The sequence below is a fragment of the Lithobates pipiens genome, unplaced genomic scaffold (assembly GCF_037356315.1).
Source record: "Lithobates pipiens isolate NorthernLeopardFrog02 unplaced genomic scaffold, aLitPip1_a1.2 Scaffold_37, whole genome shotgun sequence".
NCBI lineage: Eukaryota > Metazoa > Chordata > Amphibia > Anura > Ranidae > Lithobates > Lithobates pipiens.
The window spans coordinates 4,921,644-4,937,831 of record NW_027507825.1 but is presented as its reverse complement, the minus strand read 5'-3'; the positions used below and the strand labels follow the sequence as shown (position 1 = coordinate 4,937,831).

Sequence of the window (16,188 nt, the reverse complement as noted above, 5' to 3'; positions counted from 1 at the left end):
TAACTCAACTGCCTAAAAACAACATTAAACAAACCTGCGTACATGTACACATAAGATAACATTGGATGGGTTCAGGGGCAGCTGAAAAAAGCAGCCAACTGTCTCTGAATGTTCGTATACCAGCAGCCGTGTACATGAGGCCTTACAAGTTTAAAGTCACTTTGTTACACTGGGAAGGTGAAATGTATATAAAAGTATTATTCTTGAAATTGAAATAAAAGTACAACTTATTTAGTAAACAAACAAAACTTACCCCCCCCCTTTTTCCCTCATAATAATATAAAAGCTTACTGCCAATATGCATTTCCAGTTACTAATAGGGATGAGCCGAACACCCCCCGGTTCGCTTTGTACCAGAACTTTAGAACGGACTGAAAATTGGTGCGAACGTTAGAACCCCATTGAAGTCTATGGGACTCGAACGTTCAAATAAAAAGTGTTAATTGTAATGGCTAATATGCAAGATACTGTCCTAAAAAGGGTTTGGGGACCTGGCTCCTGCCCCAGGGGACATGGGTCAATGCCTAAAATGTTTTTAAAAACGGCAGTTTTTTCGGGAGCACTGATTTTAATGATGATTAAAGTGAAAGAAAAGTGAAATATTCCTTTAAATATCGTGCCTGGGGGTGTCTTTAGAATGCCTGTGAAGTGCCACGTGTTTCCCGTGTTTAGAACAGTCCCTGCACAAAATAACATTTAAGGGAAAAAAAGTCATTCAAATGTGCTTGCGGTTTTAATGTAATATCTGGTTCCAGCAATACGGATGAAAATCATTGAGAAAAATGGCATGGGTAGCCCCCCCTGCCCATTACCAGCCCCTTTGGGTCTTGTACAGATATTAAGGGGAACCCCTTACCCAAATAATAAAAAAGGAAAGGTGTGGAGCCCCCAGGCCCTATATACTCAGAACAGCAGTATACAAGACAGGGACTGTGTAGGTTTGTTGTGTTAAGTAGAATATGTTTGTAATTTTGAACTGGTACATTTTTAAAGTGTAGCTCCAATCAAAAAATCTATTTTTAAGCTTTTTGGAAAACATAGGGAAGGGTTATCACCGCTGTATAATTGTTTTGGCCGTCCATCTTTTTTCATCTCACTTGCTGTTGTCTCCTTCCGTTTGCAAGTAGGAGACGTTTGTAAGTTGGATGTTTGAAAGTAGGGGCCTGCCCTATATGCTCTGCAGAAATGGGGGCCTAAGGTGTTGGTGTTGCCACAAAACTGTAAGCCCTCAAAGTAACTCTTGTTGGGCGCTGGAGCACCCCGCTGTGAACGATTATATCAAGAATTGTAATTACATGCCATTGTTGAACAGTGGTAGACAAATTGGGCCTTTGGTGGTTGTGGTGGTGGTGCTGGTGCCACAACACTATAAGTCCTCACAGTTACTCTCGGTGGGCGCAGGAATGGGCCCTGCTCTTAAATATTATATCAAGAATTGTAATTACATGTCCCTGTTAAACAGGGGCTGAAAAATTGGGCCTTAGGCACTGCTGGCTGGTGCCACAACACTGCAACCTCTACCATATACTCTAGTTGAAGTGCAGGAATGAGCCCTGCTGCAAAGTATTGCATCAAAAATTGTATTACATGCCCCTGTTAAACAGGGGCTGACAAAATGGGCCTATACACTGCAACCTCTACCATATACTCTAGTGGAGAGTGCAGGAATGAGCCCTGCTGCAAAACATTACATCAAAAATTTTATTACATGCCCCTGTTAAAAGGGGGCTGAAAAATTGGTCTGGTGGCACTGGTGCTGGTGCCACGACACGGCAACCTGTACCATATTCTCTAGTTGGTGTGCAGGAATGAGCCCTGCTGCAACGCATTGCATCAAAAATTGTAATTACATGCCCCTGTTAAAAGGGGGCTGAAAAATTGGGCTGGTGGCACTGGTGCTGGTGCCACAACATGGCAACCTCTCCCATATACTCTATTTGGAGTGCAGGAATGAGCCCTGCTGCAACGCATTGCATCAAAAATTGTAATTACACGCCCCTGTTGAACAGGGGCTGAAAAATTAGGCTGGTGGCATCACCCAGAACCAAAAATGTTCTTCCAAGATATCAGCGGGATTTTTGAGGAGGAAGAGGATAGTCAGTCAACATAACAGGACAGTAACTCAGCATCAGCATAGGCAGTCTTGAAGGGATGTGACATTTAAAAAAAAAATATTCGGTTACATCAGCTTCAGGTGCTTAGTAGCTGGTGGTGATCCAAGACTGATTCATCTTTATGAAGGTCAGTCGATCAACCGAGTCGGTGGACAGGCGCACCCTGTGATCAGTTACAAAGCCACCAGCAGCACTGAAGGTGCGTTCCGAAAGAACGCTGGATGCAGGACAGGCCAGTAGCTCAATTGCATACTGTGCAAGCTCTGGCCAGTGATCCATACCTTGGGGCTGCGGACTAAAAAATTGCCTGAATGCATCGGTCAGATGGCCACCTTCTCCACCGATCCTTCTGTGACTGACCGAAGCCTCAGCAACATGTTGTCTGGGACCAGGAGTTTGTAACCTCCTAGTCTCTGGGAACGCGCTGCACAGACCTTTCTGCAAGGTCTCCCGGAGATATCTCATCCTCTGCGATGGCAAGATAAGGTCCGCAACTTTACCCTTGTACCATGGAACAAGGAGAGTGGCCAGCCAGTAATGGTCCCTGGCAGGACCCAGACTTGAACCCGGGACCTCAGCAGTGTCTGGCAATGAATCTTCTCTCTGAGCTATCTGAGATGCTGGACAGTGCCTTGTCAGATCCTTTAGACAACCCTGCCTTGTACCTTGATTTCAGCTGAAACTTGAACTCTTTGCTCCTCCCATGAACTTCCTGATATAAGCCACGTCTCTGCACTTCCTCCTTGCCAGAATATTGTGCTATTTTAAGTCTGTATCTCGCTCCTGTCTTCCCTGCTGCCGTTTATATTTGCTACTGCTCGTTATCGACCCTTGGCTTGTTTCACGACTACACTTCTGCCTGATCCCAACCTGCAACAACTCCTTACCGACCTTTTGGCTTGCTTACTGACCATGCTTCTGTTTGATCCTTACTGGCTCATCTGCTACTGAACCCCAGTTTGCTCACCTCCTGGTGGGGCGATCCTGAGGACCGCGACCTGGTACTAACATGCAGCTAAATCCATCTCCACCATCTGGAGCTCTGGTGAAAACCGGTTAGTACTTAGACACCTCAGGTGAGCCTGTGTCATCTGCCAGGGTGACTGCCTGTGTTCCTATCCTGCTGGTTAGTGGTAGTCCTGCAACTGCTATAGCAATTGGTCTTCAAGCCTGACCCCTGATCTTGACAGTCCCTCTCCTTGATCCGAAGAATACGAGGATCCTTCCGCAGGCTTTGCAGGATCAGGGAGGCCATGTAGCGTAGGCTAGCTGAGGCATTTGGTCCGGAGTCCTCTGGGTCACTAAGGACAACATGATCTGCAGACACCTCCTCCCAGCCATGTACAAGTCCACAGGTTTCTTGGGACTGTAAATCATCCCTAAAAGACTGCTGCTGCTGATGCTGAGTGCCAGGCGCCACCTCCATGCTGACACAATCATCCTCCTCCTCCTCCTCCTCCTCCTCTTCCTGTGTGAAGGGTGTGGGACAGCAGGAACACTGTCTGGATAAAGGGGGCCTTGAGAGGCAAGGAAGTCCTCCTCTTCCTGCCTCTGTTCTGCCTCAACTGCTCTGTCCATTATTCCCAGCTGTGTATGCTCCAACAGGTGGACAAGAGGTACAGCGTCACTTGTGCATGCACTGTCACTGCTCACCATCCTCGTGGCCTATTCAAACGGTGACAGGACAGTGCATGCATCCCTGATCATGCCCCACTGGCACGGTGAGAAAAAACCGAGCTCCCCTGACCCTGTCCTGGTGCCGTAGTTGCACAGGTACTCATTGATGACCCTCTGCTGTGTGTGCAGCCGCTGCAGCATGGCCAACGTTGAGTTCTTGGGCAGGTTCAACTCCTTGGAGCTCAGCCAGCGAGCGCCCCCCTCCTGAGCCATACCAGGCTGCGTGCCCTCGACATTGACTTCCTTCGCTAGTTCCGTCTACCTGGAGCCGCATTCAAAATTCACGGACTTTCCTCCGTGTGTGGGCAAGTCTGTTCATTTCAAAAGTCTGGCCATAGTCCGGCGGTTTGTCTGCCGAACCTAGTCCATCAGAAAAATCTGGTCGTGTGTGGGCAGGTCCGCTCATTTTGAAGTCCGGCGGACCTCCGCCTCAAAGTCCGGAGGTTTGTCTGCCAGACTAAGTCCACCGGATAGTCCGATCGTGTGTACTCGCCATTACTCCTGCAGATGCCTGAGAAAAGAACACACTGTCCCTGACTATCTAGCTCTTTCCCTGCACGCCGGAACACACTACACAAGGCCTCAGCGCTGTCAGCCTTATATAGTGTTGGCCGTGTACTAAACCACCCTGAGCTATAATTGGCCACAGGCATCTTGCCTGTAGCCAATTATTGCTCTCTTTGCAGCCGGCGCTGTGATTGGTCAAGAATGTGGGGTCACAGTGCATGCTTGGCCAATCATGAGCCAGCAATGCACTGCGATGGCGCAGTGCATTGTGGGCCGTGAGCGCCACGTGAATTTGGTGCGAACGGCCCATAACGTTCGGTATTCGCTGAACGTGCGAACAGCGGATGTTCGAGTCGAACATCAAGCTCATTCCTAGTTACTAATAATGCTGATCCAGAAGCATATATTGCTCTATGAAGCGCTCGATCCATGTTCTCCTGAATATCAGGTGTCTCTATAAATGAAGGGATTGTGTACAGCCGTGGCCAAAAGTTTTGAGAATATACACAAATATTAATTTTCACAAAGTCTGCTGCCTCAGTTTTAATGATGGCAATTTGCATATACTCCAGAATGTTATGAAGAGCGATCAGATGAATTGCAATTAATTAGAAAGTCCCTCTTTGCCATGAAAATGAGTAGGAAAGGGGAGGTTACAGGTAGAAAAGACTGTTGTACCCATCCATGCGATGGGGGTGGTTAATGTACTTTCAGGTTACGAGGGGTTAACCTGGAAGGTTTAAAAAGGGGTATGTCACTGCGATGGTTTGGTATAGCCTCCGAGACAGGGGATTCCGTCTGGAGGTCAAGAGGTCAAAAAGTGGGAAGTCATTCGCAGTGACCAGTATGTTGTTATGCTAGTACCCATGACCCGTTTAAAGGCTGGGAATGTTTACAATTTAAAGTTATTTATGGTATTTTTATTAAAGTATATATTTTGTTAATAAATTAAGGCCGGTTGGCCATTTACTCCATACCTTGTCCGTGGTTTGTTAAAGGTGGGGATCGGGTTTGGAGGGGGGTGCCTGTCATGAATGGAAGGTTATGGATATGCATTTTAGGGGGGCTTAAGTCCTACAAATGTCAAGAATGATACAAAAACATCCTCCGAGAGCAACTTCTCCCCACCATCCAAGAACAGTTTGGTGAGGAACAATGCCTTTTCCAGCATGATGGAGCACCTTGCCATAAGGCAAGAAGTGATAACTAAGTGGCTTGGGGAACAAAACATTTTTGGGTCCATGGCCGGGAAACTCTTCAGACTTTAATCCCATGGAGAACATGTGGTCAATTCTTAAGAAGCGGGTGAACAAAAAACCCCACAAATTCTAACAAACTCCAAGCATTGGTTATGCAAGAATGGGCTGCTATCAGTGGCCCAGAAGCTGATTGACAACATGCCAGACTGAATTGCAGAGGTCTTGATAAAGAAGGGTCAGCACTGCAAATATTTGCTCTTTGAATAAACTTAATCTCATTGTCAATAAAAGCCGTTGACACTTATGAAATGCTTGTAATTATACTTCAGTATCCCATAGTAACATCTGACAGACAGATCTAAAAACACTGAAGCAGCAGACTTTATGAAAATACATATTTGTGTCATTCTCAAAACTTTTGACCACGGCTGTAGTACTGGAATTAACTGCTGGTGAAAAAACAGTTTGCGAAGATCCAGAAGTAGAGAGTTTCTGGAATGAGAACTCTGAAGGGAAAAGCTCCTCCCACTTTATTCTGGTCCTCATCATTTCATTCACCCAGAGCATCCCTTATGTCAGTCCCCAGAGTCCTCCCTTACATCAGAGTCTGCAGAGTCCTCCATTACAGTGAAAGGGAACTCTGCAAGTTCAGATGTAAAAAGGGAACTCTGTGGACTCTGATGTAAAGGGGGACTCTTTTTATGATTAAAAAATATTTATTTATTTATTTTAGTTATTTAATAGCAAAATATATGTATAGTTTATATTATAAAACAAAATTGCTGTGCGCCACTAAAGTGTTCGGGTTTGACTTGAAGAAAAAGTGGCGACCCTAAGAAGAGAAGTTCTTTTTTTCTGCCCGAGGGCTGAAGGGAGATGGGGTGTCTCTGATGAAGACCGTCTGGCTCTTCCTGTCCAACATCTGTCAGAGAGGAGGGGGAGGGGAGTAGGCGGAGCCAGAACTTGGGAGAGGAGTTGCAGCCATGGCAGTGAGTGGAGCCTGGGCGCAGCGGGTGAAGTTCGCAGCGCTCGAGGCTGTGCCGCACCACCTTTCTGTGTCACATTTTGAAGAGCTGGGTAAAGATTAGAGGAGAGCCGGCATCAGCATTAGCACTTATTGGGAACTTCAGACTTTGGTGCCCCCCTTCTTCTGGCTCCCTTAGGCGACCACTTTGGCTGCCTTATGCTGGCGCCGGCCCTGCCTTGACATTACGGAGAAGGTCAAGGTTTGCACATAACTTCAGCAACAATGATATTCACATGTGATTATCTCTGATATAGACATTTATCACAGTTCATTTGGAATTATTTTTTCCTTACATCTGTGTTTAAGACATTCCGAGATTTTAGCTCTCTCAGGAGGGCCCCGGTGTCCATGTTCTCCAAGATGTAGACCAGATCATCTTTGTAATACTCGTATATACTTCTCAGTGATGAATCGCGATATGAAGACAGCTGACGGCAGAACACTTCGATGTTGTCTATAGAAACACAGAAAATAGAATCACAGGGTTGTGGATATAACTCACGCTTACTACGTCATTTCCGGGTCGCCCACGGTGGATGGAACGCAGTTGGAGCACACGCTGCGTATCCACCGAACGGTACTCGCTGTTGGCTTGAGTTTTTTCGCCATAAGGGCTCTATCCTAGGGGAACTTACCAATAATACAGATGGTTATAGAACAGTACTAATCTGGGGATATCGCTCATTAACATCATCTCCATCGGAGCAATTTATATCACTCAAGATTGTTCGTGTTCCCTAGGACCGAGAGTCACTAGCATATATATATTTTATATATTTTTTAAGTTTGTTTTTTATATATACATTTTTATTTTTTGTTTTTTTGGGGCTGACATCTATGAAATGGATCAATAACCCACGGAGCATATGTGAAGTAGAACTTTTTGGTGGACTGTGTTTCCATATTGACTACCATTTCTTCTTCTTTTTTATCATATGAATTTTGTTTTTTATTTTTTGTGGAAATAAATGTTTTTTTATACGGATTACACTATGGAGATTATGATTTCTTTCTTATGAGGATATAAATGGAATTTCCTTCTGGACACGAATGATCATATAATACGGGCCAAGGAGCTGGATTCCTTCAGATTTGATTAAAGGCGAATTACCCCTGCAGGGGTGTATTCTTCTGGTGAGTGGGGCACCTTGTGGGGGAGCACGGAAGTCACTTTGAAGATTTCGCAACAAGCACAAAAGTCACTCCTTGAACATTTATTGTTGGACTTACATTATTGAAGATTTTTGGACAAGTGGACACTAAATTATCATTTTGTTGGGGTTTTTTTTAATTATCTAATTTGTGTGGTTTTTTCTTTATCTTTTTATTTTTATTTCAGTTTTATTTATATTTTTATTTTTATTTATATTTTTTATTTTTATTTTTACTTTTATTTTAATTTTATTTTTATTTTTATTTTTACATATATATATTTTTATTATATATATGTTTTAGGTCTTGCGATTTACTTTGGGTATTGGTTGTGATATAAAATTTGCACTTTATTATCTTGATATATATTTTGCACTCTATTATTTAGATTTTTCACTTGGATCTAACGCACTTTATATTTTTGAGAGTTTTTTGCACTTTTATAGTAGATTTATTTACTAATTTAGCTGATGAGTTGCTGGAGAAATCACATTTAACACTCATGCGATTTTAAGACTAAGGCCGCATAAAGTATCACTTTTTTGTTATTTAGATGTTCTTTACAGAATTTACTTACAATCTTTCTGGTATATTTTGGATTTTTTAAAGCACTGTTAAAGAGTATATCAGTTAATATTATACTCACCATAATCGTGTCTGAATCGCATTAGGTTAACCCATGCGATTGATATACGATTTTGGCAGAAGTCACTTGTGGTTTTGTGTTTTTTTACACTGAACTATAGTTGGTGGGTTCTGGAGGATTGTGCTGTGTTTTTCATTTGATAAGGAGCGAATATCTGTATGTGATAGTAATTGGACATATGAGACTACTAGCCGTGAGATAGGTTGGTGTTTTATTAGATTCACTGGCATTTTGTGGATTTTTTCGTCTAAAATACATTTCTTTTTAAGTATTTAGAATTATTATTATTATTATTTCTTCTGATAAAAGGTAGCGCCAGATACCCCAGTTGCCAAGCCATATTTATTGTGGATATAACTCAGATCCCACATTTTCAGGAACTGGGGAAATCTATTTCTTTGTATCTTTTAATCTTTGTTTTGTACTACTTTGCAATACAGTAATACCTCGGATAATTCGTTCCAGGAACATGCTTGTAATCCAAAGCACTTATATATCAGAGCAAATGTCCCCATAAGAAATAATGCAAACTCAGATGATTCGTTCCACAACCATTTATTCCTAAATCCTTCAGTTTATAGCCCATATAAAAAGATTATAGTTATGTGACCATAAAATGTCCATCCACAAATGGAAGCCTCCACAAAGGGATTAGAAGCAAAATCCAGCAGGAGCTCCAGAGTATAGAAGAGAAGAGAGGCGCCTCTAAGTGTAGCAATATGGTTACATTTAATGAAGGTACATTTACAGGGTTGATGATTAAAAGAGGCACATCTTAGCCCTTGTATATTCTGACAACCAAATCTGTTGGATTTTGTCCGAAACTGTTGCATACACACGGTTGGACAAAATTGTACATAACGTGGTGACGTTATTTCGTTACGATGGGACTACGTTCAGGCTAGTAGCCAACTGAACATTCAACTGGGCTTTAAAGACTTTGATACCGGCCCTTCATTCCTGCCCAGGCCAATTTTTTTTAAATCATTTTGTTTACACAAATAGAGATTTCTTTTGGTGGTATTTAATCCCCACTGGGGTTTAAATTTTTTTTGCTTAAAAAATGAAAAAAAGACCGAAGATTTTGAAAAATTACATGCTTTTCATTGTTTCTGTTATAAACTTTTGCAAATAAATAATTGTTCTTCATAAATTTAGCCCAAAATGTATTCTACTACATTTGGTGAAAAGAACCAAAAAGGTTTATATTATTTAGTCTATAGGAAAGTTATAGAATACACAAACTATGGGAGATATATTTGAAAATCAATCAATCCTAATGTACTGACGACTGATCTCATTTCTTGAAACCCAAAAATGCCAGGACAGTACAAATACCCACCAGGTTCACACCTTTTTGAAAAATAGACAAACCAAGGTATTTAGTAAGAGGCATGGCACGTTTTTTAAAGTTGTAATTTTTTGTCATAAATTTTGGGAAATTAAAAAATGTAAAAAAATATTTTTCGGGGCATGGCTTGGACGAGACCGGAGATGGCTGCCTGAAATGAGAGCTTCCGTACACTGAGGACATCAAACGCTTTTTTTCAGGGACACATCGGCAACTCCAAACATGGGTAAGCCCACCAGAAGCACCCCGGTACCCTGCAATCTGAAGGACTCTGGAACACAGCTCAGTAAGAATATATCCAAGCTGTTCCGGAGCCAACAGCGAGGGAAGCATGAGGCAGCACAGGCCTCACAGGCCTCGACCCCGGACTCGCCTAACAGCATCTCCGATTCACTGATGGACGGCGATCGATCCCTGGATCAAACCCTGAGCCTGCTCCATCTGCAAAAAGAACTACAAAGGGTTGCTCTGGATATCAAACATGCTCATATCAGCCATATCCGACCTGAAATCGGACATTCAAAACATGACCCAGCAACTCCTAGACGTAGAGCAGACCTCCCAAATACAAGCAGAGGCCGTCAGTCAAGTACAAAAAAAGTATGACTCGCAATTACTCCTCATCTTTGACCTCCACCACCAGGTAGAAGACCTAGACAACAGGGGATGCAGACACAATATCAGGGTGAGGGAAGTCCTCGAGGGAATAGAGACATCAGCATTGCCACAGGCAATCTGCTCCATATTTAACAACCTGCTGGATCGCCCGGATGATTCCCCCATTGAGATAGAACCGTTATACAATGCTCTGAGACCCCCTCCCTGTGATTTTGAACAACCCAGGGATGTTGTTTGCTGCATTGTAAACTTCTCCCTTAAGGAAGAAATATTACATAAAGCTAGAGAAAGAGGACGCATATTGTTTAATGGCACAGACATTAAGTTATTCCAGGATCTTTCTCAAATATCTCAAAAAAGGTGCACACTACGCCCCCCTGATGGAGACTTTACGTGCTCACAAGATCCAATATAGATGTAAGTTCCCGTTCTGCCTCTCTGCCTTCACTAGAGGCTGCACCGCACTTCTCCGGACTTCGGAAGATCTATCTGTTTTTTGCGAGCAGCTAGACATACCTTAGATCGAATTTCCTGAATGGTATGCCTTTTACTTCCCCACAGAGCCGAGGAAGCCAGTCTCCCACAATCCTTCTCCTAAAGCCCAAAGGCAAAGATCCAGGCGCTACTGATTGGACCCCCACGTCTCCTGGAGACTGACTCTCATGCAGAGATCTACCCCTGCACAGTCCGGGGCCAGTCGCCACTCCCTGATGATGATGCCTAACCCCATCTGATTTGACTCAAATCAGTATGCTTGTAAGTGTAACCATCACCAGTTTCTGTTATTGACAGTTTGTTTGTATGCTCTTATAATTCCAATAAAGTGCCTGAAATCCACATACCCCAGATGATCAGAGAAAACGTCAACTATGCAAGACAATGAATGGGACTTCAGAACTGTACTCCAGTCACCTTCCCCGCAGGTAATGCTGTTCCCTACTTACTCACGAAGCTTCAGATGAACATTTCCCTGAACTTAGTTGTCCATGCCTCCTATGCACCCTCGGACAGCAGATCCCCCCTAAGTCCACCAAACCTTCCCAGGCATCCCCCATTTGCCTTACCCTGCTGAAAACAAGGGATAGACAATATCAACGGGGGATTGGGCCATATACAATGTGGGTTCCTCTACCTGCTCCCCCCTTTGGGCTGCACAGTGGTGTAGTGGGTAGCACTCTCTTCTAGCAGTAAAAGGGGTCACTGGTTCAAATCCCAACCACGACACTACCTACCTGGAGTTTGCATGTTCTCTCTGTGCCTGTGTGGGTTTACACCGGGTACTCCGGTTTCCTCCCACACTCCAAAGACTTGCTGGTAGGTTGATTAGCTTCTGTCCAAAATTGGCCCTGGTATATGGGTGTGAGTTGGGGACCTTAGATTCCTTGAGATTAGGGACTAATGTGTGTGTGCGATGTATGTGTGGAGCACTGCATAAATTGATGGCGCTATATGGGTACCTTAAATAAAATAAAATAATAATAATAATAGATGAGCTTCTTAATGGGACAGGATGTACAGGGATAGGGACAATTGTAGACATATACCCACACTCAGTCAGGTTGGACTGGTGTCTTTATTCAACCTTACTAACTATATAACTATGTACTGTAGGTATGACTGTGCAGGGGTAGATCTCTGTGTGAGAGTTGGACTCCAGGAGATGTGGGGTCCAATCTGTGGCATCTGGATCTTTGCCTTTGGGCTTTAGGAGAAGGATTGTGGGAGACTGGCTTCCTCAGCTCTCTGGGGAAGTAAAAGGCATACCATTCAGGGAGATCGATTTGTCTAGCTGCCCTCCTAAACAGACTAAGATCCAACCCAGACATCAAGGGCATCTCTATAGTGAACAAAGACTTTAAAGTCGTGGCCTTCGCTGACGATATCCTACTTACTCTACAGAGTCCTGTCTAAAATCAATTAACTACTCCAAATCATATGCTCTGAAAGTCTCACTCCCCCAACAGGAGGTTTCCCACTGTCAGGAATCATTCCCATTCCTATGGAAAAGGGAGGTCATCACCTACCTTGGCATCCTAATCACCAGGAAAATGTCTGATCTTTATAGCCATAAATTCTTAGCAGCCCTCTCCAGGATCCAAGTAGATCTGAAGGATTGGACCAACCTTAACGTATCCTGTTTTTATTTTATTTTTTTAACTGTTTAATACTCTTTATTCCGTTTTCCTTCACATTTACAAAACATCATAATACACGTCAACATTTTAAAAAACAATAATATATCACTATTACAAGAATAATATCTCATTACAATAATTCTTATCTTCTATATTCCGTGTTTCCTTAATTATCATCCTTTTATCAATATCCCCTCCCTCCTCCCCCTCCCTTCTCAAAACCCCCCTTCCCTCCTTAACATTGCTATTCTACTGCAGTTTTCCTTTTCCTTCTTTTTCTTTCCTCTCTTCCCTTCCCTCCCCTCTCCTTACCCATTCCTCCTTTCCTCTCACCTTTATTACCTATTTTTCTAATATATTTTTGGGGGATTTACTGATGGCATAGGTTAAAGTCTACCTTACCTTTCTTAGTTTTAATCTTTTCTCTCTCCTACTCCTTTCTAATCTATAGGGTACCCCATCTCATTTGCCCATGGCCTCCATATTTTTTCGAACTCTCTAAGATTCCCCCTTTTTACATATACTGTCTTCTCTTTCCATATTAGTTCACTAATGACTTGGATCCATTCACTCACCTATGGGGCCCTCTCCGCCTGCCATCTTTGTGCAATTATTCTACACGCTTGGAATAGGCAGCGTATAACTGCCACCGTAATACATTTTTATTCTCCCGGAACCTTCCTATAGCCCAACACGCAGAATATCGGGTCCATTTCCAATTCTACCTCAAAGATTTTATTTATAGTTTCCACCACTCCCCTCCAATAACGAAACAGCTTCGGACATCGCCACACCATATGCATAAGGTCTCCCTGTCTCCGACATCTAGGGCATCTGTCATTGTTTTTCCTACCAAACAAATATAATCTCTTAGGTGTATAATAAGCCCTGTGTACTAGCATCAGATGCAAGATTTTTTGTGAGGGAGAAACCGATGTCATTGGCCCCAGTTCCATTATTCTCCTCCACTGCTCATCTGATATTTCTCCAATATCCTTTTCCCACCTCCTCTTTTGGTTCTGGTGATCAATTTCCTGGTTAAAATTCATACATAGCTGATTATATATTACTGATATACACCCGCTGGCCCTATCCATTGTAAGTAATTTCTGAAGTAGAGGTGTTTTATCCCACACTGGCATATGTACCCCAAACTGGGCTGCTAAAGCATGTCTCAACTGTAGATATCTAAAAAATGATTGTTGTGGTATATCATATTCCTTTTTTAGGTCCAGGAATGTCTTTAAGACATTGCCGTCATATAGTTGGATCAGTCTAGTTATACCCTGCCTTTCCCATATTTTAACCTTCCCTGTTAAAAGTAATTCTGGTAGGTTTTTGTTATCCCATAGCGGCATAAATTCTGACAACCCTGTATACCCCATTCATGTTTTTACCGTTTCCCATACTTTACCCACCATACTAGTTACAGAATTTTTATACTGGAAGGAGTCTGCCTCCAAAACCTCGGCTATGGTTTCATGTAGGGCTCCTATCATCATAATCCCTCCTTTTAGGTTTCTTCCAGTTCCAGAGTCACAACCCGCCAGATGCTGCAGCTGCGCCGCCAGATCCTGGGGTGTGGCACCGCCAAGCCCCCTCTATCTATTGGTAACTGCAACGTCTGGAGCCGGATCCTAGCCATACCCTTCTTCCAGATAAGCTCCCGAAAGAGGGTTTCAAGTTTTTTAAACCATTTCTTGCATATCCATACCGGTGCATTATGTAGGACGTATAGCAGTTGAGGCATCCATATCATCTTAATCAGGCTACACCGACCCATCACCGATAAAGGGAGCCGAATCCAGACGTCACATTTTCGCTTAAATTTATTTAGTAGTTGGATTAAATTTTTATTAATGTACTGATCAGGGTTTGCTGTCAAATATATACCCAGATATTTCATAACATCCACCACCTTCACCTGGGGAGCCCCCGGCGCAACCGCAGCATCCAGGGGGTCGACTCGTCAACCTTAACGTATCCTGGGTTGGACACTCAGCTCTAATAAAAATTATTATTCTCCCCGCCTACTTTATTTAATGCAGATGGTCCCAATCCACCTCCCCCCTCTTTTTTTGCATCATACAAAAAAGCGTGTTCAGTCTTCATCTGGAAGAACAATGCCCCTCACATCAAATACACGTGCCTTACATGCACCAAAACGAAAGGTAGGATCGGTCTTCCAGACCTCCGCAAATATTATCTAGCCTGCCAGCTGACTAGGATTGTGGACTGGAATGTCCACAGGGCTGGGAAAACATGGGTCACTCTGGAGGATTCCTCCACATACACCTCAACACACATAATCCCATGGCTGGCACCTTCCCTCTGGCCCCAGACCCTAAGGACACACCCTTTCATACATCCCACACTTTCAGCCTTTAGAAAGACAATGGGCTCCTTTAAACTCTCCACACACCCAGGCCCACAGACATCCCTGAGAGGAAATCCTGAGCTCCCCCCTGGGTAGGGATGGGCTTTATGTTCAAGTTGAACAGGAGTTAGACTCGAACATCGGCTGTTCGCCAGTTTGCTGAATAGTGAACAATTTTGGGTGTTCGCGGCAAATTCGAAAGCCACGGAACAGCCTTTAAAAGTCTATGGGAGAACTCAAACATGCTAATTTTAAAGGCTTATATGCATGGTATTGTCATAAAAAGTGTTTGGAGCAGAGTAGAGCAGTGGACATAATCAGTACCTCGGAGTCGGCAGGCGGAGGCGGGCGGAGCTTAGGCGCAAGGAGGAGGAATCCTCCTCCGGCTCATTCTGAATGCTGGAGCTCCGCTCTCCTCCTCATTATGACGCCACTGGTTGTTAGACACCAGGCAGCCCATGTTTAGCAATCAGTTGTTTTGGCAGTGAGCCAGGCAGCATCTGGGGGTGAAATAAATTGGGTCTCGGGCCAGAACTAGTACAGCGGACAGTGAGGGATAGAGGCAATGCGGTATCATCTTTTAGGGGGCATCAGATTGGCCAATGGGGGTAATTGTGGGACATTGTAATGTCCCGGAATGAAGGTGCCCAGGACAGACCTTCCACAGCTGGACTTTCACAGGCAATCTGGGACAGTTGGGGGTTATGCATAAGTAGAAACACATCCCCCAATAGTTTGCTAGGAGACAAAGGTGTGTTAATGAGCACAATAAACTATTGGGTGAAAGACCAGGGCTTTCCAGATCTCATTAGTCAGCATTCCTTTCACATACATCTGTCCACTGAGTCCCAAGCTGGCAGAGACCATCATGGCCTCTTTAATAATCTCCTTTTGCATTACATAACAGAATATCTTCCTAAATGCTTGTAGCTCCCTCAAATGCCAGGACTCATAGTCAGTGTGCAAGAGGCTAACATTCAGTCCCCTCCAAAAGCCCCTGTCTCCGATGAGCCTATCACACCATCCCTTCCCACCTGTTAGAACTGAGATCTGCCTAGTTTATGTAGGCAGAGCTCCGTTCTGTGCGTTTTACTGACGATTGGCGGATGCCGGTGGACATCCAGTGCCCGGCACCTACAGATTGGCTTCTGCTGTGATTAGTCACATCAGAAGTGGCCCGCCGGTGGCATACGTCCCCTCCCCCCCCCCCCGTAGGTGTGAGTGCAGAATCTGTATATATACACATGAACTGGTACAGGAGGGCTGCCCTTTAGCAATATATCTTCTATGGGTTTGGCTGGAAGTGGTTAAACTGAATGGGTTGTTTTACAAGGTGAGGATTTACAATCACTTTATAGCCTCACTATAGCATAAAATACAATTGA

At 43.8% G+C, this 16,188-nt stretch overlaps 2 protein-coding genes across 7 annotated transcripts in view; both read right to left on the bottom strand.

The window, feature by feature from the left end:
- The window catches only part of LOC143956606 (NACHT, LRR and PYD domains-containing protein 12-like), a 198,475-nt gene that overhangs the window by 38,103 nt on the left and 144,184 nt on the right, over positions 1-16,188 (bottom strand). The gene's annotated exons all lie outside the window — the stretch shown is intronic.
- LOC143956493 (NACHT, LRR and PYD domains-containing protein 12-like) overlaps positions 1-16,188 on the bottom strand; it is a 79,789-nt gene that overhangs the window by 36,998 nt on the left and 26,603 nt on the right. For all 6 annotated transcript variants that reach the window (XM_077466676.1, XM_077466677.1, XM_077466675.1 and 3 more), the window contains one exon: positions 6,818-6,978. In XM_077466676.1, the coding sequence (XP_077322802.1) occupies positions 6,818-6,978 (161 nt within the window). The remainder of the gene's footprint in view (positions 1-6,817; positions 6,979-16,188) is intronic.